Consider the following 25,931-nt stretch of genomic DNA (forward strand, 5'->3'; position numbering starts at 1 on the left):
GAGTGTCCTACATGTGGGATTTTGTAGTCCAAGTCCTTTCCCCACTTAGCCTCAGTCCTATATCAACCTGATGTTCTGGAGACATTAAGTCCCCAACCACCAAGTGCCAGTGAGCTCCATGACATTGAGGAAGTTACCTTTTCGGACTTTAATGTCCTATCTGTATAGTGGGGACAGTGATGCCCAACATGCTACCTCACAGGACCCGGAGCCAAATAATACAAGTGAGAGTCAAGTGCAATTCCAATGTGTGGGTAGAGCGGTTTAGGAGGGTTCAGATAGAACTAGTCATAATGAGGCCACAGCAAAGAGGGTGGGATGGAGGTGGGGTGGGAGGGGCCGGCAGAAGGACACATAAACACACCCACCCGAGTCCTGCGGGGTCTTCCCCAGGACCAGCCCTCCTGGAGCAGCCGAGCCTGGGGCCTGGCCTGGGCGCTGGGGCCTTGCCTCGGAGGGAGCCACTGGGGCACCCCCTGCACCACATCCTGTGGGCTGAGTGCATTTCCAGTGCAGCTCGGGGTGGTCAGAGGGAGATAGCCCGCCTGGAATTCCTCATTTCCGCTGCTCGGGCGAGCTGGGGGGATTGTGTGATTGCTGGGCTCGGGCCTGGGCTTGGCTGGGGTTTGGAGTCATGGGGACCTGGCAAAGATGGATGGATCCTGAGGGTTTGCTTCAGGCTGGGTGGCTGGGCCTGGGGGCATTAGGAGAGAGAGGTTGGGAGACATCTTGGAGCTGGATTTGATGTAGCCATTGCCACAAGTTTGTAAATTCCAAAGTGCGTGTGTGCGTGTGTGTGTGTGTGTGTGTGTGTGTGTGTGTGTGTACACACACAGGGGGAGGGGGGACTCCATCCTTGAGCGTGGCTGCCTTGGGCTGGTTCATGGAGACAGGTAGCTGCATGTGGATGTCTAAGAATGTTTCTCTTGCATACCTGTGTGAGCGTGTGGGTCCAGGGGCAGCTGTGGGTCTACCTAGGAATTTAGACACCCATGGGGGAGGTGTCGGGGAGTCTGTGTGTCACTGACTGCCTGGGCCTGTGTTGTAGAGTGTCAGAGTGTGTGTGTGTGTGTGTGTGTGTGTGTGTGTGTGTGTGTGATATGAAGGATGTGTCTGAGAATAGGAGGGGTGCTTCTGTGAGCCTGCATTGTGACAATGTTTCTTTCTATCCCTGAAGCCCCATAAAAAGGTCACAGACTAAGGTTATAAGTTGGCAACAACACATATTTCCTGAGCACTTACTATGTGCTGGGCCCTGTGCCAGGCTCTGGAGATACAGAGTGAAATAAAATTCAGGCCCTCCCTTGAGAAGCTCAGAGGGCAGAGGGGAAGGTGGGAGTCACAAACTATTTATGACACAAGACTGTAAGTCCTGAGGGCCACCCCTTAGGTCCTTCCTCAGGGACCCCACAATACCACAATCGTGGAGATGATCTCTTTTCATGGCCATCTCCCCTCCAGACTAGAGCTCCTTGAGGGTCAGCACTTAAGTTGTACATGATGCTGCATAAGGATGAATTATACAAAGGCCACTGTGAGTCAAGCTGTGCCTGGGTGGCTCCCCGTCAGCCACATCCAGTATGACAGTCCCTTTGGAGCTGGCTTCAACTCCTACTTCCACTCCTTACATTTGAGTCACATGTACCAGCTACTTAAGCTCTCTGAGCCTCAGTTTCCTCATCTGTGCAATAGGGGTAGCAATTGTCCTAACCTCACAGGGTTTCAGTGAGACCGTGTACTGGGAATTGCACACACACACCAAGCTTGGTACATGGCAGTTCCATGAAGCCCTGTTGACCAAGAAGACAGAAGCAGAACTCTGATGTCTCTGTGAGCAAGTTGGGGGTCTCTATGAGCACATTGGAGGTCTCTCTAGCAGGCAGAGAGCAGCACCGTTCTAATATCAGGAGGAAGGAGTCCAAGGGGGAAGGGTCCATGCCACTGGCTGGTGACGGCTGAAGAACCGCCATCTGGATATTTTCTAAGCATGTCTCACTGTCTAACCACTCATGTCTCTGTTGACTCCTTGGTGCTTCCTCCAGTTTCTTTGCATCACAGCCTTAACCGTCAGATGTCAACATGTAACTTATGAAATGTTGAAAATGTGTCACTTTGGGAGAATGTGCTCCCCCTCAACCCCCCCCCCCTTTAGGCACGTGCATGCTTGTGCGTGCTTGTATGTATGGTATGTGCTTATGGGTGTGAGGACGGGATGGGCAGCTGGGGTAGCCCAAGCTGGACCCGCTCCCTCCTCACCTGCAGGAACTCAGTGCCCACTGGGTGTGGCTAGGGCCTCCTGTCTGACTCACACTGGCCCAGCTTGGCCTCTCCTCCTCTGAGCTTTGTTGAGCCTGGTTCAAGGTCCTACTAGTGGTGTGCTGGAGCTGGCTCAGACTAGCTTGTAGAACCAACTGTGCAAATCTCTTCCTAACCCCAGTGATCAGCACATTGGTAGCTTGAAGTATTTGCAGCATAGAAATCAGCAAATGATACAAATCAGACACCCGTCCACCCCTGGAAGCATGTAAACACCAGCACATCACCTGTGCTGTCTGTGGTTATAGCAACAACTCAATATTGAGTGGCAGCACCTGTTAGGCATTTGGCATCACTTATCTGCACAGAAACCCTGTGAGGTATTTGCCATTATCCCCATTTCATATCCGGGGTTCATATTTACATGATTTGACTTCAGGTCTCTCTGCCCATCACACTGGGCCATGGCCCTTAATAAATAGAACCATGAAATTTGAAAGGGCTAACAGAGTTGTTAAAAGATCATCCGCCATCTAATCACTTTTCATTTGACAGAAAAATTGAGCTCAGAGAGCCTCACTATTGGGGATGGGGGCTTCTCCTGCTAACACCACCTAATGTCATAGCTGCCACCTTCCACTAGCCTCTCAGCCTGCAATCATGCTGTGTCCACTGCAAAGCCAAGGTCACTGTCACCTGATGTTCTCCAATCTACATGCATGGCTGATTTTTTGGAAACTTTACATGCAGATCTTGACATTCAGTGAAAGTTATATTTTGTTTTGCTTGATCTGACCCAGTGTTCAAGACTCTCAAAAACATTTAAAATTTTGCTTAGGTCATTTGTTGTATGCCTCCCTCCTAGACTGGGGCCACCTGCTGCCTTGATGTCTGCACCTTCGCTGCAGGAATTGGGGTTCAAGTTTAAAAAAGGAAAAGCAAGACAGAGCTTTGTGGCTCAGCCCTGGAGATGCCCATCCTGTCCAACACAGAGCCTGGCGTCTACACACTGGAAAGCAGGCCCCTCGCTAGCCTCCCACCCCCACCCCGGCTCCGCCTGCCCCACGGACCAGGGAATCTGGACTTTTGTCTCGTGAACATCAGCAGCACTTTGTCAAGCGCCCACTGAGGCCTCCATCCCCTGCCCCGCTCTAAGGGACCCACCAGACGCCCTTGGCCGGGCAAGAGGGTGCTCCAGCCATTGCACGCGGATCTCCCGCTCCCGGGGAGCCGCCCTGCGTCAGGACCCGGCCCTGCCCTCAGAGCCCCGGGGCTGGGCCAGAGGAGCGGACCCCGCACCGCCTCTCCGCAGACTCCGGGCTCCTTCCTCCTGCCCCCGCAGCCCCGTGCCTCCGGGGAGAGAGTCCTGCGCTTCCCACCTCCCTGCCCCAACGGAGAAGCACTGGCTCCCTGATGCCCCCTAGCCCCCCAGCCCTGCCTCTCCAGGCCAGGGGGCTTCTGGTTGCGCCGCCGCGTCCCGGGGCGGGCCAGGCGGCAGGTGAGCGCTCACCTGCGGCGCGTAGGAGGGGGGCGTGGGGGCGGGGCCGGGCGGGGCGGGGCCGGGCGGCGACCCCACCCGCGACGGGGCGGGGCGAGGCCGGCAGGGCCAATGGGGCGGGGGGCTCGCCGCCGGAGGCGTGGCCGCCAGCACCGCCCCCTCCCTCCCCGCCCCGCTCCGCCCCTCCCGGGTTTAAAGCCCCGCGGGCGGCTGGTGGCGGCGCTGCGAGCGCCGAGCTGCGCGAGGAGATGCGCCTGGGCGCCGCGCCGCCGGCATCATGCGCCCCCCGCCCGCGCTGGCCCTGGCCGCGCTCTGCCTGCTGGCGCTGCCCGCCGCCGCCGCCGCCGCCTACTTCGGGTCAGTGCCCGCCGCGCCCCCGGCCCGCGCGCCCGCCCCTCCTCCGGCTGCTGCGGGGCCAACTTTTCCGTCCCTCTGGCCTCGGCCGGATCTCGAACTCGGACCTTAGCTCTGGCCGCACCCAGCCCCACCTCGCGGGGGCAGTTCGCGCCCCGAGCCCCGTCTCTGGCTTCCTGGGCTCAGACCCCCCCTTGCACCTTCCAGCGCCCGACTCCTTGGTCCCCTTCGCCGGCGCTGTTGTCACCCTTCCCTGTCCGAGACCCCTTCCCGCTCGCTCCGCGCGATCTCAGACCCTGGCCCAAGGTCCCGGGTACCGCGCGCGTCTCGGACCCTTGCCGGGTCCGCCCCGTCGCTCCCTGTCGCAGCCTGTCCAGGTGTCCCTCCCGCGCCCTGGCGCCCTCTCCGAGCCTCTCCGGCTCCCTGTCTGCCCCGCCACGGGCTCCGTCTAGCCACAGTCTTTGCCTCGGGCTCCCTCCCCACCCTCAGCCTTCCCTCCTCGGAGCGGAGCCCCGGGCGCGGGGTGGAGGGCGGGGGTGGGGATCGCGCAGATCCGAGACGACCAGAGGAACCGTCGGACCGTGCGGGTGTCTGCTGGAGACGCGGGAGGGCACTGTCAGCTGGGGAAATCCCACCAAAACTCAGACCTAGCGTCGCGTGAATTCTCAGAATGACGAAGAGCGAGAGCGGGGCGGCGCGGGGAAAGGGGGTGCGCAGCTGGGCTGACACCTGGGGAGCGCGTGGGCGGGAACTGCGCGTGTTGGAAGCGCGGTACCGGGCAGTTGTACCCCCTTCCCTGACCCTGAGCTGCAGGGACTTGGGCGGGCGATGGGGTCGTGGCTGTGAAGGCACTTTCCTGACCTCCACGCAAAGCCAGCTCCAACGCTGTGCAGTCTGTTACTTTGAATCATGCCCCTTAAGATCTTCACTCCAGGGTGAGGTTTATAGTCTGACTAGAGCAAAAGCAAGAAAACACCAACAGGTGACCTGCCAGAGGCTGCTTTTAAGGACCTACCAGGGAGGGGCGAGCCAGGGTCTGACATGTCCTGCACAGGCTGGAATCAGGGCTGTGGGCTAATTTCCAGGTCATGACCTCTGGTTAAAACGTTCCTTGGCTGTGGGCAATGGCTTCTCTTGAAATATATGGAAGGGGCAATGGTTTGTCAGCTCAAACCCTAGCTCTGGGCTCAGCTGCTGGTGACCTGGGAAGATCAATCCGTCTCTGGGCTACAATGACCCTTTTTACAAAAAAGGGTATGCACTCGATGTGACTGAGCCTCTAGATCCACCCCAAGAGCAGTGCACAGACATGCTTGTTTCCCGATGACTTGAGGCTTGAAGGCACTCTTGTTGCCTCAGCAGGCAGGATATAATGGTTAGGGCACAGATTTGGGGTTCAGTTCCCAACTCTGCCACTTGCTAGCTGTGTGCTCTTGGCCAAATCACTTAACCTCTCTGTGCCTTGGTTTCTCATCTGTAAAATGAGGATAATAGGGCCTATTTCACATGAAGATTATGTTAGTACATGTAAAGCAATGAGGAAAGTGTCTAGCACATAGTATATGCTCAACTAATGCCAGTGATGATGATGATGATGACAATGATGAAGGAGACCAGGCACAGTATCTTTGATATCCCAACCCTGACAAGGGTTTCTGGAATGGAGAGAGTGAGGACAAATGGTGCCTGCATCCTCTTGGACACTAGCTCATTTCCACGGTTTTTTGTTTGTTTGGGCTTTGGGTTTGGGTTTGTTAGAGATGGGGCAAGGACCAGGTGGGGTGGGAGGGAAGGGGCTCCAGGAAGCCTGGACCACCTTAGCTGGTGTTGTTGGAAGGGAGAGGAGTTTGAAGCATTGCAAGGGGTTAGAATTTGAGGACTATAAGCATGGGGCTGCCTTAGAAATGAGAGGGGAGATGATGGATTTGGACTGGGTTAGGGCTGAGAGGGGTCATGTGAGTATTGAAGCCATCTGTTCCAGGTTGTGAGCCTGGCTGGGCACAGCTGGCAAAGTGCACTCAAGCCACCACCACCACAGCCTGGGGAGCAAGACAAACTCTAAGAGAATAAGCTAAAAGTGGGGCCTCATGCTGTTATGTGTTTGGCCTCATAGAGCCTGAATTCTCACTGCAGAAGTCCTCTTGCTTCCCAGGCAGGCCAGGGTTCCCAGCTTCCCATCAGAATTTGCTCCCTGGAAGGAATGTATATCAGTCATTTACACTGTAGTAAGAATGTGAGGCAATGTGCCTCTCTCTTCTCCAGGTCATTTGCTTTTGAGTCTCATTTCTGATTATAAGATGAAGTGTTTTGGCATCTTGATAAAAGAAAATTCAAACATCAGGAAAGCGAGTGAAACCAAACTTTTTGGGGTCTTCAAAATCATAGTCATAGATGTAAGAGTTGGAAGTGACCCCCAAAGGGTCTCTAGTCCAACTCCCTGCTTCAAGCAAGTCATGTATTATTGTCCCCATTTTTGAGATGAAACAACCATCATTCCCAAACCACAGTGAGCTGGCAGCGGCTTCTACTGCTTTTGCATGAGCCTAGAGCCTAATTCTGTTGATGGTGATGATAACATAACAACTAGTATCGCAATTTACAAATAACGTTCTCATACAGCTCTTTTCTCAGCTGATTCTCAGAACCATTCCTGAGGAATATAGGATGGGTATAAACACTGCCCAAAAGGATACCAAGGGTCCGAAAGTTTCTACAACCCACCCAATGTCACACAGAGAATTAGAGGGAGAGGCAGGATAGAAACCAGTCTGGGCTCTTTGCCCTACAGCCTCCAGAGCTAATGCTGTGTGGTCACCCAGGGGAGCAGCAGCTGCACAGGAGGGTGGCCCCTCCCCTGCTTAGTTAACTCTGTCACACTCTCTCGGCTGTAGTGGAATTGGTGAGGCTACAACATTCTCTTCTGTACTCAATGAGCCAGGATGCATTGAGTCCTGCTGGAGTACCAGGTGGGCTCCCAGGGGATGGCATGTTGATGGTAGGATGGGAGGTAGACCAGAAGTCAAGGACCCGGGTTTGTCCTGGCTCTGGACCACTCTCTGTGTTGTCTGTGGTCAAGTCACTTGCCTCTAGGGTCTTTAGCATCTGGAGGTCTTAAGGTTCCCTAACAGGCTGGTCCTGGCCTGGAAGTCTAGGATTACTCAAGGGCTCATGTTTAGACTCAGTTGGCTTGAGAATTCTGCAACCATTAACTAATGTGATGTTTTGTAAATGAACGTGCATTGTATAATGTGACAAGCTGGGCACATGACAAGCCTTGTCATCCAATCCAGTTATTAAGTTATACCAATGGCTTTGTAACTAGAAACAGTCCCTGTGGATGCAACTTTTTAAGTCATTGTTTGTTTGTTTTTTAAATGTGTGGCCTCTGTGCTTATTGGGTTTCTTTCCTCTCTGGACATATACAGAAAAATTTATGAAAAGCACAGTCTTTCGAATCAGCTGGACCTGAGTTTGACTCCTGATCCTGCCTCTTGCTAACTGTGTGACTTTGAGCAAATGTCTTAACCTTGCTGAGTTTGGGTGATGACAACACCCAACCTAAAGGCTGGTGTGAGGCTTAATTGAGACAATGAATGAAAAGGCCTGATGGGTTGCCCGGCACATACTAAGTGCTCAGAACTGTGCTCAGTACTCTTGGTGGTTGCTGGGGTTCTAGCCACCTTCTTGGATTGCGGAGATGTTATCATTGTGAGGAAGCAAAACACAACCTTAACTGTCCCCCACAAATCAACATTACATATGATAAAATGCATGTATTCTAAAGTGTACAGTTTGGGTTTTAACAAATGTCTACCCTCGGGTAACCACCACCACAATTACTATATGGAACCTTTCGTTCATCCCAAAGGATCCCCTGTGCTCCTTTGCAGTCAGCCCTCCCCCACCAGCCCCAAGCCACCACTTCTCTACTTTCTGTCCTTATAGATTATTTTTGTCCATTGTAGGAGTTCATATAAATGGAATCACGTGGTATATAGCCTTTGCTGTAGGAATTCTTTTGCTCTAAATAATGCTTTGAGATTCACCCATGTCGTTGCATACATCGGTAGCACGTTCCTTGTTTGGCTGGGTGGTAACTCATTGTGTGGCTGTACCTCAGTTTGTTTACTCATTGGTCAGTCGATGGACATTTGGATTTTTTCCCGTTCGGGGCTGTTCCAAATAAAGCTGCTATGTACATGTCTTTTTGTGGACATATGTTTTTATTTCTCTTGGATAAATATCTAAGACCGGATTGTTAGATCATGTGGTACGTATATGTTTAACTTTATAAGAAACAGTTGAATAGTATTCCAGAGCGGCTGTACCGTTTCATACGGCAACATGTGAGAATTTCAAGTACTCCGTGTTCTTGTCAGCTACTGTCAGTCTTAATTTTGGCCATTTTACTGGGTATATGTTGGTATCTTGCTGTGGTTTGAGTTTGCATTTTTCTGTCATTGAACGGTGTGTTGAATATTTTTTATGTGACTATCGATCACTTGAATATCTTTTTTATTGGGTTATTTGTTTTTTTTTATTATTGAGTTGTAAGAGTTCTTTATTATTTTGGATACAAGTCCTCAGAAAATATTAGCAATATTTTACCCCTGTCTGTAGCTTTCCCTTTCATTTTCTTATTGGTGTCTTATGAAGAACAGAAGTTTTTAATTTTGACGAAGTACCATTTTTCAATATGCTCCTGTGTGTTTTGTGCTTTTTAAAATGTCCTATCCAAGAAGCCTCTGCCTACCAGAGGCTGTGAAGATTTCCTCCTGTGTTTTTTTCTAGAAGCTTTATAGATTTAACTTTTACACTTAGGTCTATGATTCTTTTTGAATTAATTTGTGTGTGTGGTGTGAGGTAAGGGTCAACGTTTACTGTTTTTCATGTGAATTTCCACTTGCTCCAGCATTATTTGTTGAAAAGATGATCCTTTCTCCATTGTCATCTTTGTTGAAAATTAGTTAAGCCAATACATGAGGGCCTATTTCTGGACCCTCTATTCTGTTCCACTAATCTATATGCTTACCCTTCTGCCAAATCTACACAGTCTTGCTTACTGTAGCTGTTGAGTAAGTCTCGAAACCAAATACTGTAAGTTCTCTGCCTTTTTTCAAAGTCGTTTTGGCTATTCTAGGTCCTTTATATTTCCACATACATTTTAGTATCAACTTGTCAATATCTATAGGAAATCTTGTTGGTATTTTTATTGAGATTGCACTAAATTCATAAACCAATTTATAGAAGACTGACATTCAAACAATATTGAATTTTGTTTATTCCAGTTTATAAACAAGTCATCTCTCTCTACTTAGGGCTTTTGAAATTTCTTTCAGCAGCATTTTGTAATTTTCATTGTGCAGGTCTTACAAATGTTTTAAAAACCATTCTTAAGTGTTTTACGTATTTGGATGGTATTTATTTTTAGTCAAAAAACATTTTTAGGAATTAATTGGGTCCTGAAAAAAAACAGGGTTGGAGGGAAGAAAGGATAAAATAAATTTTACTGCTTTGGGGTAGTGGATTGCAAGCCAAACATCACTGATAAGAATCGTTGTGTTTGGGGAAGGAATTTAGCAGGCTTGTCCCTGGCTGAGCTGTACCCCCCCCCAAGAGTTGGGCTCTAAAGTTGGATTTAGGGTCAAACTAGCCTCCTCAGTAGACGATGGTGGAGTTTCTGAGGCTGCGGAGTGGAAAAAAGAGGGGAGGGAAACAGGTCAGGGGAACTCCTGGACTGGAATCTCCTAAGGAATAGAGGTCCTGGTGCCTTTAGGATTATGTGCTCAGGTAGAAGTTGGACTTAAGAGGAAGTGGGCCAGGAACTGTGAGGGGCCACCACCCTGGCATCAGCCTGAGTAGGATTGGAGACAGCCCAAGGCCCTGGACTTGGAGTCACACAAATTGAGTTCAAATCCTTCATCCAACCACTTACTAACTGTGACCCAGGGCAAGTCAGTCAGCTGCTCTGACCTCAGTTTTCCCATCTATAAAAATGGGTTAATCCTTAACCTCATAGGGTTGTTGTGAGGGTGAAGCAAATGTATATAAAAGTGCTGAAATGCTATCTATGTATAAGGAGTCTGAGAAATTTCATGGTCTATCTTAAAGCATCCAAGTTAAGGAGCATCTTTAGTGACACCTGTTCCTTCCTCTCTTCATTTTTAGCCCAGTTATTGTATAAATTGAATCTTTCCTGTGCCCAGCACTTTATGTGCATATCATCTCATTGAACCATTGGGACAGCCTAGGAAGTAGGTGTTTGCAGGTGGGTGGGGGAAAAGCTCAGAGAGGCCAAGTGCCTTGCCCAAAGTCACACAGCTAGTGGCTGGCAGCACCCCATAATCAGGCACTTCATTTTTGCAGAAAAGCATCTACATGTTGGGATGAATCAAGACCATAAATATTCTCATTTTGGTTCAGCTCAAGTCTCAGCCATATGTGTTCATCACAACTGTACAAAAACTTGGCAGTTTTCTGAACTTTCTGGAGTTTGGAATTGTGGAAAAAGGTTTGTGAACCTGTGGCAGACTTTCAGCACATGTCACCACAAGAGGCTGTGCAAGTTGTGTTTTAAAGAAAGACTTGGGCCACATTCTTGGCTGGTCCTTGCTTGGTATCAAAGGTAGGCTCAGGCTGCCCTGAGCACAGATTGTCCCCATAGGGGCTGAAACAGCTGGAGGACTCAGGGTCCAACTGACCACAGCCAGGTGGCCCTGAAAGCTGGCACTGGGGAGAGCACGTGCAGCACAGTTTAAGGGCCAGGGAGGGCGTGGTTACTGGCAGGCTCCTTGAGAGCCATGCCCTCCCTGAGCCTGCCAGGTTGAGCCTGGGAGCCAGACAGCAGGGAGGCCAGGAAGTAGGGTTGGGGGAAGCTGAGGGAGGGCCTAGAGCTACACTCTGCCTGGGGTTGGACATCTGAGGGATTTAGGCAACCAGCAGATGTCTGAGGGACACTTGCTTGGGGTGGGAGATCTGGGCTAGGGACAGGAGGGCCTCAGGGGATAAGATACTATGATCCCTGCCAAGGAGCTTACAGGCTACTTGGAGAGACTGTCTGTACAGCCCTGAGGAGGGAGAGAAAAATTCCAACCACACTTTTGCAAAAGTGGAAGAAGACAAAAAGAGGATGGGTAAAGTGAGATGGGGCTGGCAAGTAAGGAGGGCTTCCTGGAGGAAGCAGACAAGCATCATACCATGTTAGAACTGGATGGGCCCTCTGGGTCACCCTTCCTATTCTCTGCACTGTTGAAAAAGGCAGCAGTGTGAAAGAGTACAGGGGACCCATAGGGTTTGGGACTGGGAAAGGCATCCCAGGTAGGGGGTACGGCATGAAGAAAGGCATGGAGGTTGGACTGAGAGCCATGGCTGGAGGGCACGGAGGAGACTGGCCTGGCCTGAGGAAAGGGGCCCTCTGCTAGAGCCCTGGCTCATTGTGGGTCCAAGATGGTCCCAGGTGGGAAGTTGTTCTGGTCCTGCTCTGGAGGACCCCAATCTGTTCCCAAGGCCCCTGGGACTGTCCTGGACCACTCTGGCCCTCCCTAGGGATCTTCAGGAAGTGGCTCTTTGACTGAGTTAGGAGGTTCCTGCTATTCCTGGAGCTGAGGGGAGGGGTGTGGGCCATTCCCAAGACCTGCAGGAGGACACATGGAATCTGCAGCATGGGACATCTCTGCCTAGAGCACCTGCAAACAATGGAACTGTCCTTGTCACAAAGTGATCACACAGGAGGCATTCCCTAGGGGCCTGGCTCTTCCAGGACCCACATCCAGCCTGAGCCTTCCTGTCCATGGGGGAGAGGGTGACCACTCAAGAGCACGCCATACTAGTTATAGTTAGTTGGTCAACTTGCCATAGTTAATAAGTTGGCCAAAGTTACCCAGTCTAGGAGCCAGCTTCCTTGGTTCGGGCAGAGCTGGATGGGGGTGCTGCTTGCCATGATGAGATACAGCCTCAGCAACGGCTAGCCTTTCCCTGCTGTGCCCACCCCATGCCTCCTGCTTTGCTCCTCCCCTGGGTCAGGGCTGGGTCTGTGAACCAAAGAAGCTGGAGAAGCTTGTTTTTAGGACTTCTGACCTCCCCTTTCTCTACTCTCCCCTCTACTTGCCCCAGGCCTCCCCTTTCTCTCTTCACAATCCCAGCCACTCTCCTCTGACCATTTTTTTATCTAGCAAAGTATGTTCTCAGGCACTGGTATTATATCAGACTCTCACACTTTAGTATGAATAAGCAGGCTGCTTCTCTAAAGTCAGAAGCTTTATTTCTGACTTTTGGCTAAAAAGAGGGTGAATTTTAGACCAGGGAATAGTAATCTTTTAAACAAAGAGTCTTTCTCTCCCTTTGGCTTCCTAGGGGGCCAGAGGAGTCCTGACCAGGCTTCCTTTCCTTCAAACCTACCTGTCTTGTATTCCTATCATCCTAGGCATTTGCTGTGGTGATGGCTAATTTTGCTTCCCTGAAGCCTTACATGGAAACTAAAAGCAGAAACCACCAGATGGCTTCATAGAAACCTTTAGGAGACCTGGGGCACAGTCCTGGCTCTGCCACTAACTCAGTGGGTCACCTTGGACAGCAAATCTTACACAAACTCTCAAGGCACCAGACAGGTCAAAGCAGAGACAGTTGGCAAACCTCTTGCCCTCCTCCCTGCCCCCAGAAGCCTCTGGGGTACCTCCCAAGAGCCATCAGGGCAAAATCTCGGGACTAGGTGATCTTGAAGGGTTAATGCAGCCCTAAAATATAATAATTCAAATGGTGTATATTTGGACCCAGCCAGAGACCTGGGGGAGCTGTAGAGGCGAGGGATTCCTCTGCACAGGAGTGACTTTGGGGACCCCCCAGGCCACCTGATCCACGCATGTGAGGGGCGAAGGCTTCCTCTCAGTTTCAGCTTGAGCCTGAGTGGAGAGGGAGAGAGACAGGAGGGAGGAAGGGGGAAGCATTTCCTTTCCAGATGTTGCACTAGTTATGCTCTGAATACTGGAGATTGTTGAGATGCAAAGCACGCCTGCTGTGTGGGCTGCTGGCTGCCCACCGCCATGAGCACACGTCTCCCGGTGCCATCCTCGGCGGGCGGCCCAGCCTGCGGAAGCAGGAAGGGAGCTGTGCTTGGAGAGACAAAGCCCACAGCTGGGCCGGGCTCTCTCCCTCCGAGCAGGGAGGGGGTGGGGACGAGGCCCTGGAGGGCTCCTGGGGGGAGGTGGAGACAAGATTCAGTCCTCAAGGTGGGTTCTGAGGTTCAGAGCTGGGGAGGAAAGAAAGGACCCCGGAGGGGCTGGGGGACCCAGACAGGGAAGTAGTGAGTGTCCTTGTTTACTTCAGTCTTCTGTGGATAGACCTGGCATGAAGCTGATGCTCAATAAAATCCTTTATCTTCACTTTAAATGAGTGAGCGAGTGAAAGGAGGGGCTGGGGGAGCTGGAGTGAAGCGAGGAAGTGGTACCTGCTGAATTTGCCAGGCTGCTCATTGAGGACATCTCGTCTTCTCAGAGGAGGCCTGAGGTGACACTGAGTCCAGGAGGAGGCGGGAGTCTGAAAGGTGGAGGGAAGGATGTGCTGCTCAGAACTCCCAATGACAGGAAGAGGGGAGAAGCCTGGGGGGGGGGTGTTGAGGGGTCCCCTCTCTGAAGGACTGTTTGCTCGGAACCATGCTTCTTTCTACCTGGGCCAGTCACTGCCCTCACTAACTCTCCCGTGCTGGGAAGAGGTGGGTAGTGGAGAGCATGGGTTGGGGTAACTGAGTGTGAGTGAGTGTGTGAGTGTATGAGTGTGTGTGTGTGTGTGTGTGTGTGTGTGTGTGTGTGTGTGTGCATAGGGGGTTTAGTGGAGGCTGGGAAAGGTGGGCTGAGATGTTTGAGATGAAAGCACAAAAGGAGCACTTACCATGTAAATGGCCCTGCAGCGGAAGCCTGTTATCGGAGCATCTAATGGGGTTTTGTAGGGCCAAGGCCAATGCTCCAGGCAGGGCAAGGCTTTCCTGGTTCCCAGGCAGCTCCCTGCAGTTGGCATGGGCCCTGGTGCCAGGCCCAACTCTTGGCCCCTCCAGCTAAGGGTCCAGACATGCTGGCATGACCTGGTGCCCTAGAAACCACCAGCCTCGTCCTGTGCCACCCCCCACTTAGCCACCACATCCTGGAGGCGGCCTCCTCTGGACCCCTCAGACCCTCTCAAGCAGAAACAAGTATGGAGTGGGGGAGTAGAAAAACAGAGCCTGGAGCAGCCTCAGGTGATGGAAAATGCCCTCCACCTGCCAGATCTGGGAGCTTCCTCCTGCCTCCTCCCCTCCCCCAGACCTCCCACTACAGGCAGGATGGGTACTGGCCAAGGTCAGGTTCTCACCCAGATGGGGCTAGAAACTCAGATCTGAGTCCCTGAGCAGCTACTGATTGTTCCTTGGGAAGCTGGACTGGTTCAAAACTTCCTTCTTCCCTTGCCCCTTGGAGCCTCAGGAGAGTATGGAACTCTTGAGCCCAGCCAAGTTCTCTCTAGACTGTGAGGTCCTGGAGGGCAGAAGCAGGTTCCAGCACCCAGCACAGTGCCCAGCACATAGCAGGTGCCTAAGAAGGACACTTATCTGGAGCTTATTATGTGCTGGGCATGTTCTAAGAGCTTTATAAATAAGAACTCATTTTATCCTCAGGACAGCCCTGTGAAGCAGGTACTGTGATTATCTGCATTTTACAGACGAAACACAGAGAGGTGGAGTCCCTTTCCCAAGGTGGCACAGCTAGTAAGAGGTAGAGGTGGGATTTGAATTCAAGCAGTCTGGCTCCGATCATGCTCTCCCACTAGTCAACATGTACCTGTTAGATGGAATGAGTTCAGGGGGTGAGTGGACGTCCTCGAGGTCACCAGTGAGTGAGGGCAGACCTGGGACCCAACTACCCAGGTCAGAACAGCCTTGGGGGCTTGAGGTCCTTGGGTCCCCACACTCCAGCAGGTGATGGGTGATTGTTTCAGGATGAACCCCATTTCTTCTCAGGGGTCTGATGGTTCCTGGGTCCTGCTGATGGTAAACCTAAGCGGTCTCCAGGGAAGCCTTCCCCAAAGCCTGGAGAACCTTCCTTTGCTTACTTCAAGGTCATCCCAGATGGGGCGGCTTTAGCCAAAACTGTGGATGGGGTGAGCATTGGGGAATGTGAAAGGAGGCAGGGGTGGGAAGGGCCAGGAGTGGACAGAAGAGATTGGGGGGCAGGGGGCATTGCGGTGGGGTGAGATGAAGTTCTGAGGGGCGCCCTTGTCTTTTCCCACTCTGGAGGGAGACAAGGTGGCCAGGGAAGTGTCTGGGGATGGTCTGGGGACAGAGCCAGACACATCTCACTGTGCGGGACTGGGGGCTTCCTGTCTTATGATTAACCTAAGGGTCACGGGCCAAGGGTGCAGAGGCAGAGGGTACAGGCAAAGAAGAAAGGAGAATGGGGTTGTTGCTTCCTTAATGGGGAAACAGAGTCTGAAAATCAATCTCGGGGAGCTGGACTGGAAGCAGGAATGCGGGAGACCAGCTGGGCCAAAGCAGGTACAACCAACAAGGGAGGTGGTCTCAGGGGCTCAGGAGCACTTGAGCCAGGCAGAGAAAACATGAGGGCTTGTCTCCCGGCCTAGAAAAGCCATTAGCAAGCCTGCAAGTTCTCCATCTTCTGCTCTTCCATTCAGAATGCTGGTCAGTTGTTTGGCAGATAGCTCTGACCTCACCACGGAGCAGTGTCTTTATCGAAACCCCAGATTTTGTCTGGATTCATTAGACTAACAAAGCTCATTTGATCTTCTCCAGTTTACCCCCATGGGGCTCAACTAACACGTAGGCAATTGAGATTTTTGCAGAGCGGCCTGGTGGGTGGGCTTCTCAGGCCTGGGTGCCAGAGAGTGTGGTTTCTTCAAGGGGAGGGCATCACACCCACTGACCCTGGAACAGACCAGAACCTGCACCACCTAGATTTCTTCTGCGGTCTAGGAAGAAAGCTTCCCAGCAGACGCTCTGGGATGGGCACGTGTAGAAGAGTTCACAAGCACCGTTTAAGGAAATGCCTTCAGGTGTTTTCTAAATTTGATGTCATGGCCCAATTTCTTCAAAGGAAATATAATCTCAAACCACAACATGGAAACAAATAAAAGGGAAACTGGGTCCTGGAAGGGCTCCCAGCTGTCTTCCTAGGCCCCGCAGGGCAGTGCTGGGGAGCCTTCTTTGAGGGCAGCCCTGGGCAGATCAAGGCCCAGTGTGGCCTGAGGCCCCTGTGCGGTTGGCTGCCTTTCCTGACCATTAATCGCTACTAAGTGTCATTACCGCTAATAAAATTAACCGACTTTATACTGGACTCCTGGGGCCATCAATCACAGAGTCTATTACATGAAATTAAAAAACAAAACGCAAAACATGTGCCTGTGTATGGGGAAAGGGCGCCGAGCCTGGCTCACAAGTGCAGTCGAGGGCACACTGGTTCCCCACAGCTTTCATAAGGTCACGATCAGGGGCACTGGCACCCTTAGTGAGACAAACCAACTCCAAGCCTTGACACTGTACTTCGGGTAGGAGCATCTCAGGTAAGAACACAGCTGACCTCAGGAAGACTCTGCAGCCCAGATTCTCCCTCCCGCTCTCACCTCTGCTTTTCTTGGTGCATTTGGTTCATTTTCTCTTTAGACCAGCTCCCTTTTGTATCACCTGCGTTACAGGCCCAGTCACCCAAAAAGAAAGAGAAAGAAAGCAGCTGTATGCTCTCTTAATTCAAATTCCAAATTCCCAGAAAAAGGACTGATTGGCCCAGCTTGAGTCACGTGATCCTCATTGGTCCACAGGCCAGAGTAGCCAACCCAGCTTGTGTCCACATAGTAATTTAAAGGGCTTAATAATAGGCACTCAAAATATGGTAGATGTATCATATATCATATCATATCACATAATATAGTTCTAATGATACAATAATAGCTATTATTCTTAAAATGGCATTTGAGACAGGCTTTGAAGGATATGCAGCCCCATTGGTCAAAATTCCCATCACTCCCTGCTTGTCAATCAGCTGCTACAAGGAAGGTCCCAATTTCTGAAACACAGGAACTACGTGAACAGAAGCTGTCCCTGGTGTGGGGAGGACATTGGAGGGGCTACATGCCTGCTGCCCCTTTGCTCCCTGCAGCCCCTGAGTGGCCTTCCACCCTGGAAGCTGGTCCGGGTGGGGCCTTCTCAGCCGGAGTTGACATCAGGTTCTGCTGTGGACCAGCCAAGGGTCAAGCTCTAAGGGTTTCCTGCCAGGCTGCAGGGAGGGGTTTGGGTGTAGACCTGGTGGACTGGAAATTTACCCATTTGCCCCCAGATTAATGATTAACGGGTCCCAGCCCTCACCCTGTCTGGGAGGGGAACCCAGGGCCAGGCTGGGCCAGGAGGAGCCTGATAGCATCTGTCTCTGCTCGGAGGTTTCAGAGATATGCTCCACACTGGGTTGGCTGCACCTGATGGATTTGGAATCTACAGGCACTTTCTTGGGGCACCTGGGGCCTGGCCAGGAACCACACCCACCCAGACGGGGGGGCGTGGCATCTAGCCAGATATCCTGGCTGGAGCAGGTGGCTCCACACAGGAGAACTGTGCCCTTGTGTCCATGGGACATGGGCCTTTCTGACCCCTCAGGGCTTGGCCAGGACTTGCCTTGGCCAGCAGCACACGGGCATGAATGGCCAGTGCCACATTCAAGCAGGAGCTTGAAGACCCATTGTGGTTCTACCTTTGCTCTTTTACCTTGACCATGAGGCCAGCATGTTCCAAAAAGGGGCTACCCCCTCCAGCCTGGGTCTGGGATGATATGTTTTCCAGAATCTATGAACTTCGGATGTTGTAGAACGAGAAGTCTGGGGCTGATGGCCTGATGGAAATTCAGCCCCTTCCCCTTCATTCACCCATCTGGCAGCCTGTACATCCATCCACCTACCCCCCTTTCCTTCCTTCCCTCCCTCCTTCCATCCATGTGGGTATTCCCCAAGCATCTCTCTGTAATAGGCACTGAGTGACCAGATGGCTGAAGATCTATCTGGGAATTATGGAAGCAAGTTAGGTTGGCCTGGGATTACTTGGGCGGTGACATATATAAGGGGCAGAGGGCTGTTGGGAAGAATGGCTCGGTGTCTGCTCACTGTCTACAGTGCTCTGCCTGGCCCCTCTTAGAAATGTGGCTCTCCCCTCCCGACAGTAGCCAACATTACATGCAGTGTTTCCCAAACTTCCCCCATCATTGAAGCTGCCCAGGGATGTGGTAAATATGCAGAGTCCCCAGGCCCCACTCCAGACCAACAGAAGCAGAATTGTCAAGTGTGGATTCTGGGAATCTGTATTTTTAATAAGCATCCTGGATTGATTATCCTGATTGGGCAAGTTTGGGAAATTGTGGGTAAAAAGATCAGAGGTTTTGGCATCTGGAGGAGGCGTCTGGGATCCTGCACTAGCCCTTGTTATAAGCACCTTGGTTTCCTACCCTACAAAATGGGAATGTAACCCCATGGGGCTGGCCTCCCTCCCAGAAACAATGAAGCCCCCCAAGAAGGCCACCTTCTCCTCACCTGCCCACATCCTCAGGAACTGTCCTCTTTAGTTCTCTCCCCCGACTCCACCACCCCATTATGACCCCCAAGGGTCACAGGTCTCCCTTCTCTCTCCCTCTCTAGCCTGACGGGACGGGAGGTCCTGACGCCCTTCCCAGGGATGGGCACCGCAGTGGCCCCAGCGCAGGGTGGGGCCCACCTGAAGCAGTGTGACCTGCTGAAGCTGTCGCGCCGGCAGAAGCAGCTCTGTCGGCGGGAGCCGGGCCTGGCTGAGACCCTGCAGGATGCTGCCCACCTCAGCCTGCTCGAGTGTCAGTTCCAGTTTCGGCATGAGCGCTGGAATTGCAGTCTGGAGGGGAGGACAGGCCTGCTCAAGAGAGGTAGGGAGGAGGGCTGGGGGTGGGGAGGGCTGGGGGGAGGACTGGGAGGGAGTCTGCCCGGCCCCTGCACTTAGGCCACACTGCCCTTTCGAACCCAGCACAGTGCCTTTCCCTCTCCCTCCTGTCCCGCATCTCTCCGTGTCTCCACTGGCCATCTGTTCACTAAGCATCTGGTGAGGCTCACAGTGAGCCAGACACTGCTGGATGCTGAAGGCACAGACCCCGCCATGCTCAGAAAGCCTGCAGCCTAAGGGAAACAGGTCATCTAGTGACTCAGTCACCACGAGGCAGGGGCTATAACAGGGGCTTTTACTAAAGGCAGCCATGGGGTATAGGAGCAGCCAGCCCCCTCTAGGCCAGTGGCTCTCCGTGGCTGGAGCAGGTCTGGGACAGAGCTGATCTCCACTCTCCAGTGTCACCAGCACCTCATTGGAGAGCGGGCAGGAGGGAGCGAGCCCATGAGGGAGGCCGGCTTTGGGCCATGCCCCCCAACAGTGCAAGAGTTGCCCTGAGCTGCGTCCTCGGGTTCACATACCCCTCATCCTGTCACCCGGCCCAGGTTTCAAGGAGACGGCCTTCCTGTACTCGGTGTCCGCGGCCGCCCTCACCCACACCCTGGCCCGGGCCTGCAGTGCCGGGCGCATGGAGCGCTGCACCTGTGACGACTCTCCAGGCCTGGAAAGCAGGCAGGCCTGGCAGTGGGGCGTGTGCGGTGACAACCTCAAGTACAGCACCAAGTTTCTGAGCAACTTCCTGGGGCCCAAGAGAGGAAGCAAAGACCTGCGGGCACGGGTAGATGCCCACAACACCAATGTGGGCATCAAGGTGAGCACATTCCTTGGTGGTCTTCCCACACCCTACCCCCAGCACACACACAGAGCCATCCTAAGATGAACCTCATTCCTTCAACCAACATTCCTTGGGCATCTGCTCTGGACCATGACTGGGAAGCAGGGAAGTGTCCTGGGTGTCATCGGCACTGGGCAGCAGGCAGGAGCCAGGCTCGGGACCAGGCCATGGTGAGGAGGAACATGTTTGGAGAGGGGTCTCCATTCCAAGGACTAGCCTTCCTGGAGGTCCTAGATAGTTTCAACATAGTTTGAAAATTTTGATTGGGTGAAACCCCCACTCTTCCTCCAGTTTTACACATGGGAAAAGGAGGCGGCCCAGAGAAGGGAAGGGACTTAGCTGAGGTCACACAGCAGTGCGAGGACTGGAGGGTAAAAAGCATCTAGGTTTATTGGGATGAGTTCTGTGTTCTGCACCCTCATCACTGTGTTGGCGTAAACCTCGGCTCCTATATTCAGTCGTGCAAGCTGTCTACCCCACAAGGACTCTGGCCAAGGGCAGGAGCTGGGGCTGAGGCCCAGCCCACGTGCTCTCACCAAGGCATGCGTGCTAGCGTAGGACTGCCTCGGCCCAGCGGAAGAGGAGCCTTGGGCTAGTTTGCCACATGGCTAGCTTTCCCATCTTCCTGCCACTCCCCTGCCAGGGTTGGCGCCCTGGGCCTCTGACCATGCCCCCATTCTGCCTCCCCTCGCAGGCTGTGAAGAGTGGCCTCAGGACCACTTGTAAGTGCCACGGCGTGTCGGGCTCCTGTGCCGTGCGCACCTGCTGGAAGCAGCTCTCCCCTTTCCGAGAGACGGGCCAGATGCTGAAGCTGCGCTATGACTCAGCCGTCAAGGTGTCCAGTGCCACCAACGAGGCCTTGGGCCGCCTGGAGCTGTGGGCACCTGCCAAGCTGGGCAGTGCCACCAAGGGCCTGGCCCCCCGGCCCGGGGACCTGGTCTACATGGAGGACTCACCAAGCTTCTGCCGGCCCAGCAAGTACTCCCCTGGCACTGCAGGCAGAGTGTGCTCCCGGGAAGCCAGCTGCAGCAGCCTGTGCTGCGGGAGGGGCTATGACACCCAGAGCCGCCTGGTGGCCTTCTCCTGCCACTGCCAGGTGCAGTGGTGCTGCTACGTGGAGTGCCAGCAGTGTGTGCAGGAAGAGCTCGTGTACACCTGTAAGCACTAGGTCTGTTGCCCAGTGTGCCAGCCGGGCACTGCCAGGACCTCTCTCGGCGCCCAGCACCTGGAGGCCACCCCGCTGTCCATCTGGTCCCTCCAGGCAGGTACACCTGCATGCATGCGCTCATCAGTGTATGTGCCAGAGCACATGTACTCCTCTCCATCGCGCCTGGCAGTCTCCCTTCCCTCAACACTCAGCACCGGAGGTGCAGGCCCTAATCCTGAACCCGAGGGTCCTCAGCCTTTTGAGGACTTGGAGCAGGAAGGCAGAGTGGGAAAGTTGTGGAAGGAAATAAGAGAGACAAGGAGGTGGGCAAAACTGAGGTTTTAGAGGGGAGAGAGGGACTCTCCCACCATCTCAATTCCTAGAGCCAGAAAGATGCAGAGAGTTGAGCTTCTGGGTCAAGAAGGCACAGAGAGGCAGTGTCAGCTGGAAGCCAAGGCTGGAATCCGGCTGGGATGAGGCGGTCCTTCCCTTGGGCCCTGCTCAGGTCGCAGTGAGCCCGGGGACCACGCACCATCACTACCCAAATGGCTTTGCTGTGCTAGAGATGAGGGGAGAGGCCAGGTGATGGTAGCTGTTGGTTTTGAGAAAAGAAAGCTTTCTGGGCTTGAGTGGACCCAAGTCAGTTACATGCTCTGGAACTCTGTGTCCTTGGTTGTGTTTAAAATATGCCTGTGCTGAGGCCGTAGTGTTGTCTTGAGAGCTGTTATCCACACCCACCCGGCCCTGCTCAGTAAAACACAGTGGATGCAAGACCCATAGGGAGAGCCAGTCCCCAGGGTAGGGCTCAAATGGTGCACTGAGGTTGCACTGGGAGACAGTGAACCCTCCCTGTTTTCCCTGGGACACAGAACCTTTAGTCCCAGCCCAGGAGAGGGATACGGCAAGCTCAGTGTCTCAGCCTGGTGACACAGAAGAGTTGGCTTATGTGATCTGATTCTGGTTATATTTCTACTCTTACGGCTACTCATTTAATTAAGGTTTTTGCCCAGGGGCATGAAAGTCTTTGCTAAGCCTGGTTTTTTAGCAAAGCCTGGGGGCCCCTTTATTTACTAATGGCCCCTCTACCTGAGGAACAGAAGTAACTTTGCTAATTTTCTCCAACCCTGTGGACATTTCAATGCTATCTACCAAGGCCCTGTGTGGGGAGGAGGAGAGAGAGGCTGGTACACACACACACACACACACACACACACACACACACGCACATATCCCTTGGACCTGCCAGGCTGAGGGTTCTCGTTTAGCAGCACACACCCCTCTGGTTCAGGACCAAGACTTTGCAGGGATCACTTTGCTGGAGGCTGCATACTTCCCCAGAGCAGGGCGCAGTGCCAGTTGGAGGAAGTGACCTCCTCTGGGATGCCCTTGGCCACTTTGCTGGCCCAGCCGCGCCCTCTGTCAGCTTCCTCTCTCTCTGAACCCAGAGTTGCTGACCCTTCGCTGAAACAGGAAACTTCAGAATCAGCTGAATGCTCAAAAATTGTCCACGCAGGCCCCAGGAAGAAGCCCCGGGGCTCCCTGAGAGTGAGAAGGGGCTGCCTGTCATCATCGTGGATCAGGCAGCCTGCAGGATGCTGGAAGGATCTCTGGCTGCAGAGGTGCTGATGAGACCCCTCTCTAGACTGGCCACTGACCCAAGCAGCTGGCCCAAATCTGGCAGAAAGAGCAAAAAGGAGAGAGGGCTGGTTTTCTCTTTTCTTCCACACCCCCACCATGTGGAGACTCTCTCTCTGCCAGCCTGATCCATCCTGCTCCTGTGAGACCCAACTCTGCCTCCACCCTGGCTCAGCCCCAGGCCCAAGGCGGCAGGAAGAGGGGGCCTGGTCCACCAACATGCCATCTGTACCCCGACTCCATGGCCAGCAATGTTGGGGGTGCATGAGAATAAAGGGCAGACTCTGAGGGACCAAGGCCATTGCTGGCCACCAACACTGACAACCCAGGCCAAGGGCACGGACGCAGGCTCTGAGGGCCCCTCGGCCTATGGGGTCATCCTTCTCCAGCCCTCTCTTCTCTTTTTTGCTCCCACCCTTTCTGTTCCAGTTGCCCCTGAAGGTCCACCTCAGTTCCTGCTGGGACCCTGGGGACCACAGACCCCTAATTCTATATAGCTCTAAGGGGAACACTCACAGGGTATTTGTTGTCTACCTCACATATATAGATTTTAGGGCAAAAGAGAATAATTTATATAGCTAAGATATATGAGAAAATATTTATGTTATTTATACAGTTTCTATAGTCTGTGGGCAGCACCTGTGGCATGCCCCGCCCCCCCGCCCCCCACCTTCTGCACGAGCCCTAGTGGACTCCACCCGGGTCTTCCTTGCGAAGCTGTAACTTCTCTGCTCTTCTGGGTCCCAGGCCCCTTCTTTTGCTCTGGCAAAACTGCCTTGCTCATAATAATAATGGTAACAGGGATGACCACATCTTGCATTTGTAAAGCACTTTCAATCTTCAGAAACACTATTGCCCCTTTAATCTCACTTGATTTCCCCATTATTCCTGTGAGGTCGGTGGGGCCACATCACTGTGCCCGTTTTACAGATGTGGCCCAGGATGGAGGGCTGTGCTCAAAGTCACACTGAAGAGGTTCCTTCAATGAACATTTACTGAACTTCTCCATGTGCCAGGCATGGGGAACTGACTTATAGTGAGCCTGGGAGCCCCAAAGCCCGGATACGCCCTGAGCCCAAGGACCCAAGGAAACGGAGGCTTCCCTGACGGTGTGTGACATGGACCATTTGGATCAGGACAGCACTTCAGCATTTTTCCAAATGGAGCCCTGTGTCCCAAGAAGTCTGGAAAGACAAGGACCCTGTGGGGGTCATTCTAGGGCCTCCACCATCGGACCTCCCTCTTCCTACCCAGGCTGCCCGAGAAGGTTGGGCGACATCACAGGACTCCTCCCAGCCACAAATGGATTTGTTTGCTCTTATTTGTGTTTTTATCTTTAAAATGAATTGTTTCCCGTTGGGTTTCTGGCTCCTCTTGTAAAATCAGCTGCATTGGCAGGCTGGGCCTGCATTCCCACTTGGCCACTGGAGAGGGGGAGCCCTGAGGGACAGGAGGCACAGGGCTCCCCAGTTTGCGAAGTACCAGCTGCCTCAGCCCATTTACTTATGGATGTTCCACCTGGCTCTCATGGGCACAGCATGTCCACTCCCTTGTCCAGATAAACCCAGTTTCTGTGGTGTCCTCCTTCATCACTTGGCACACAGATTGACAGACCTATGCCAACCCTGAAGATTATTGCCTGCTTTCCAGAGTATTCTTTCTCAATAACTGTGGATTTCAAATGCTTTTTGTCTCAGCACGTTTTAGAATTACAGTGGGAGCTATCATATATTGAGCACCTTGTTCTGTCCATCCATGCAGTCAACAATTGTTTAGGGAGGTCCTACTGAGCACCAGGCACCACCCTGGAGGCTGGGGTGCAGCAGTGAGCAAGACCAAGTCCCTGCCTCTTGGGGCTGACACTCTACTGGGGGAGAGAGACACTAAACCAATAAACTACACGTCAGCTATCTGTACCCACTTTGTCTCCATTTATTGCAATCACCTTACACATTGGGCACAACCACCCCCATCTTATGGTTAAGGAAATAGATGTAAAGGCTCCCAAATGCCACAAGCAAGCAGCAGTGTCAGGATTGAAACACAGAGCCTCCAAAGTATGTGTTCCTTTCTCTCTCCACTGCTGCCTCCCCTCGATATAAGTATTTCAGGGATGGAACACCCTTATGGATTGTGGGTAAACTGAGGCCTAGAGGAAGGAAGTAACCCATTCAAGGTTACATGTCAAGTTAGATCAGGCTAGAGCCTGAGTCCCCTTCTAGACAGGATAAGTATTTCTAGAGCCCTCATTTCATGGCCAGCAATGCAGGCTGGGGTGGGGGAAAGATAAGGCAAAGCCAGAACCTTCAGGACTTATGATCAGTTAGGAGAAATGAAAGGCACACCGTGCAATGGTCTGGGTCATTTGCGTATCCACCCAAGAGTCCCTCCTCTGGCCACACTGCCCTCCTAGCATGCTTTGGGAAATGCATGTCCTCAACCAGCCACTGTTCCTAGGGGTCTGATGGGGCAGGAGGCCCCTTTCTGAGTAAAGGGAAGCAGAGAGGGCTTGTCCCTGCCCTGCCCCTACTCTCCAGCCCTGTTGGAATCCCAAGGGGTCCCCAGGGAGGGAGGCAGAGGGAGGTCCACAGTCCAACCCCGAGGGCACTGAGAGTTCCACCTGCATGCCTGTCCCAACACGCTCTTCCTGCCCAGTGTTCCTGGGCCTGGAGCTGAGGCAGAAGTGTCTACACGCAGCAGCAAGCTCCAGGGCCCCAAGGGATTTCTCACTCATTTTCCCACTTGAGCCTCACAAGAAGGGCATCCTTCTTCCCTTTTTACAGATAGGGAAACTGAGGCACAAAATGGTTAAGTGACTCACTGATGACCACATAGCTAGGAAGCCAACACAGGTGTTTGTAACTTCCAGCCTCCTCCACCCCCATCTGAGCCTTTCCCTGCTCTTGTCTGTAAACCGGTTCCCAATCAGACCCTCTGGCCTCTCCACCCTTAGCTGCTCTGTGCTCCATTCTTCCTGTGGATCAGTGCTTTCCAAGATAATCGCTAGGCGGGTACTTACCCATGGCGCTCCCCCAACCCTTTAAAGATATTTAGCCACATTTGCTCACTCTGCATGGGTGTATTTTGTTGAACCATTTGTGAGAACACTGTGGGCACCAAGATGCTTAAATATTTTCTCATATATCTCATATAAGAGCAAGAACATTCTCTGAAAGAACCACAAGGCCATCATCACATCCAAGAAATTTGACATTGACACAATATCACCTACTACACAGTCCTTATTGAAACTTTCCCAGTTGTCCCTCCAAATGTCCTTTATTAG

General features: G+C 52.8%; 1 protein-coding gene across 1 annotated transcript; it reads left to right on the plus strand.

The window, feature by feature from the left end:
• The first annotated feature begins 4,014 nt into the window (after nt 1–4,014).
• Nucleotides 4,015–24,553, plus strand: WNT9B (Wnt family member 9B). Its single transcript, XM_081116181.1, has 4 exons — nt 4,015–4,111; nt 18,758–19,014; nt 19,574–19,839; nt 20,558–24,553. The coding sequence occupies exons 1-4, from the start codon at nt 4,032–4,034 to the stop codon at nt 21,029–21,031; spliced, it is 1,077 nt and encodes a 358-aa protein (XP_080972307.1). The 5' UTR covers nt 4,015–4,031; the 3' UTR covers nt 21,032–24,553.
• The last annotated feature ends 1,378 nt before the right edge of the window (nt 24,554–25,931 follow it).

This window comes from Miniopterus schreibersii, assembly GCF_964146895.1.
Source record: "Miniopterus schreibersii genome assembly, chromosome: 16".
NCBI classification, from domain to species: domain Eukaryota; kingdom Metazoa; phylum Chordata; class Mammalia; order Chiroptera; family Miniopteridae; genus Miniopterus; species Miniopterus schreibersii.